Here is a 3053-nt window from a genome sequence, read left to right as displayed (position 1 = left end):
GCTGCTGCTGCTGTTGCTGCTGCTGCTGCTGGTGGGGCTGCTGCTGCTGCTGTTAGGGCTGCTGCTGCTGCTGCTGCTGTTTGCGCTGCTGCTGCTGTTCGCGCTGCTGCTGCTGCTGTTTGCGCTGCTGCTGCTGTTTGCGCTGCTGCTGTTGCTGCTGCGGCTCCGGCTGCCGTTGCTGGTGCTGCTTGTGGCGGTGGCGCTGGTGCCGTAGATGCTGCAGCAAGCCGTGCAATAAACGTGGTTGCTGCTGCTGCTGCTGCTGCTGCTGCAGGGATGAGTCTGGGGAATTTTTTATACGCGAGGCACCGCAAGACCCGCAGCTTTCGAGTTGGCGCTCGAGGTAGCAACAGCAGCAGCAGCAGCAGCAGCAGCGGCAACAGCAGCAGTAGCAACAGCAGCAGCAGCCGCAGCAAACTGTTTCCACTGAATAAGCATTATCCTCCCGCACTCCATCTCTGGTGCTGCTGCTGCTCGTCCTGCTTATGCTGCAGCTGCTTTCTGTTCATGCTGCTGCTGCTGCTGCTGCTGCTGCTGCTGTTTAGGTTTGTGTTGGTGCGGGAGAACATTCCTTCGTTTATGCCGCCGCTGCTGCCGGAGAGACTTCTACTGGCAGGCAAAAGCGTCCTCTATAGCCAGTAATATCTGCTGCTGCTTCTGCTGCTGCTGCTGCTGCTTGCGCTGTTGGTGCTTGTGCTGCTGCTGCTGCTTGCGCTGTTCGTGCTTGTGTTGCTGGTGCTGCTTGCGCTGATGGTGCTTGTGCTATTGCTGCTGGTGCTTGTGTGGCTCCCGCTGCTGCTGCTGTTTCTGCTGCTGCTGCGGCTGCTTAGGGTGCTCATCCCGCTTGTACTGCTGCTGCTGCTTCTGTTGACGTTGCTATAGATGCTTGTAGCGGTGATGCTTGCTTTGCCGCTAGAGGCGCTGCACGTTCTGCTGTTAGTGCTGCTGCAGTTGCTGCTGCTGCTGCTGCTGCTTTGATTCTGTGGGCCGTACTACGGCAATGAGCAGCAACGGAGACACTTGAATGTTTCCTGTGTCTCCTCTATGCCGTTTTGCTTCATGCTGCTGCTGCTGCTGCTGCAGTGCTGCATCTGCTGCTGCTGCTCCTCCTCCTGCCTGTGTGCCCTCAGGCTGCTGGAGAAGCCAGTGAAAGCCGCAGCAAATCCACAGCAGCAGCAGCAGCAGCAGCAGCGGGAACTCCCCGCCACCTTGCAGGAGCTGCTGTCTCATGAAGAGCAGCAGCTGTTGTTGCAGAGCCCTCTGCAGCAGCAGCAGCAGCAGGAGCTGCTGCTGCCGCAACGCTACCACAATGGAGGTCTGCTCACTTTACCGGAGCAGCAGCAGCAGCAGCAGCAGCAGCAACTGCTGCAGCAGCAAGAGATGCGGCAGCAGCCACATGATCCCGAACTGCCGCTGCTGCAGAAAATCGACGCGCGAGTTGCTGCAGCCTCAACAAAGGGAAACCAGAGGCAAGCAGCAACAGCAGCAGCAACAGCAGCAGCAGCAGCAGCAGCAGCAGCAGAAGCATGAGCACACAGTGCAGGCTTCGGATAACGTAGAGAAACATCGCAGCAGCAGCAGCAGCATCAGATGTAGCACCAGTAGCAGCAGTAGCAGCAGCAGTAGCAGCAGCAGTAGCAGCAGCAGCAACAGCAGTAGCAGCAGCAGCAGCATGTGCTTGCACGGTTTTATTGCGTTTCTGCTTTGGGGTGCACAGGCTGGTGGCGCTGCTGCTGTGGGAGCATCAGCTACTCAGCTGCTTAGAGGCCATGAGACGGTCAGGCTGCTGCTGTTGCTGCTGCTGTTGCTGTTGTTGCTGCTGCTGCTGTTGCTGCTACTGCTGCTGCTGGTGCTGTGTGAATAGATGGGAGTATACCAGCAGCAACAGCAGCAACGCAGGGTGGAATTTGTTTGGAGTTTGCTGCTGCTGCTGCTGCTGCTGCTGCTGCTGCTGCTGAATTCTCCTTTGTATGTCTCCTGACAGTGTATGGTGGGGTGGTTGTCTGCTGCTAGATGTGCTGCTTTATTTTTCTGTCTCCTGCTGTTGCTGCTGTTCCTGCTGTTGCTGCTGCTGCTGCTGTTTCGCTCTATTTGCTGCTGTCTCTTCTTTAAGAGGCACCTCCTTGTTTATTGTCTCCTTTCCCCTGTCTTTATTTATATCTCCGTCTTTGTTTTAATTCATTTGTCTGTCTTTGTTTTACTTTTATTTATTTATCTGTCTTTGTTTTACTTTTATTTGTTTGTCTGTCTTTGTCCGTCTGTTTGTTTCTTTATGTTTTTGTTTTTCTGTTTGTTTTATTTTGTTTCTCTGTTTGTCTTTGTCTCTGTCTCACTTTATTAATTTTTTTGTTTTTGTTTGTCTCCTTTTCTTAGTTTTCTGCTGCTAGCAGACGGCGACTTCACCTCCTTGCTGCTTGACGCTGCAGCGCAGCAGCAGCAGCAGCAGCAGCAGCAGCACGGCGGCAGCATCTCTCTGCAGCCCCTCATCCTCTCAGCCATTGATACAGCTGCTAGACAATGTACGGCTTGTTTGAAGCAACAACAGCAGCACCAACAGCAGCAGCAGCAGCAGCAGCACCAATGGCAGCTATAGCGACAGCATTAGCAGCAACGGCAACAGCAGCAGAAGCAGCAGCAGCAGCAGCATTACCTGTATGTGATTTATTCTGTATGCTCAGGCAGCAGCGGCGCTAGTCTCTTTGCTGCTTCTCCTTCTCTGGCGTTTGCTTTGACAGCTCGCTTTCCCCACACATCCTATCTGCAGCAGCAAAGCAACAGCAGCAGCAGCAGCAGCAGCAACACCTGCAGCGCGTTGTGGCGGGGCCTTGTGCTGCACCTTCGCATAGAAGAGCCCCTTCGGTTTTTTATCGGAGATGATTTGCTGCAGCTCTGCCACAAAATGTTTGCCTTCCTCTGGAAGTCAGCTTTAGCTGCTGCTGCTGCTGTTGCTGCTGCTGTTGCTGCTGCTGCTATTGCTGCAGGGCTGAGCCTTGCCGGCTGTTGCAGTTGCTGCCTTTTGTATTGGTGTTCGCCCTCTTGCTGCGGCGCGTGTT

At 54.7% G+C, this 3053-nt stretch overlaps 2 protein-coding genes across 2 annotated transcripts in view; both read left to right on the top strand.

Moving 5' to 3' along the window:
* Positions 1-897: 897 nt before the first annotated feature.
* On the top strand, positions 898-1530 carry EAH_00010720 (hypothetical protein; the record flags this gene model as incomplete). Its single annotated transcript, XM_013395084.1, has 2 exons — positions 898-935; positions 1131-1530. 2 exons carry the CDS (start codon positions 898-900, stop codon positions 1528-1530), a joined length of 438 nt encoding a protein of 145 aa, XP_013250538.1.
* A 239-nt stretch (positions 1531-1769) lies between these two features.
* Positions 1770-3053, top strand: part of EAH_00010710 (hypothetical protein) — a gene marked incomplete at both ends in the record, with an annotated part of 4672 nt that continues 3388 nt past the window's right edge. Inside the window, 3 exons of the mRNA XM_013395083.1 lie at positions 1770-1777; positions 2374-2519; positions 2679-2919. Coding sequence (XP_013250537.1) covers positions 1770-1777; positions 2374-2519; positions 2679-2919 — 395 coding nt within the window. The remainder of the gene's footprint in view (positions 1778-2373; positions 2520-2678; positions 2920-3053) is intronic.

The sequence above is a fragment of the Eimeria acervulina genome, genomic scaffold, assembly GCF_000499425.1.
Source record: "Eimeria acervulina Houghton genomic scaffold, Eah_scaff55, whole genome shotgun sequence".
Lineage (NCBI taxonomy): Eukaryota > Apicomplexa > Conoidasida > Eucoccidiorida > Eimeriidae > Eimeria > Eimeria acervulina.
Note: the sequence above shows the minus strand (reverse complement) of the source record. Positions and strands in the feature narration are given on the sequence as shown.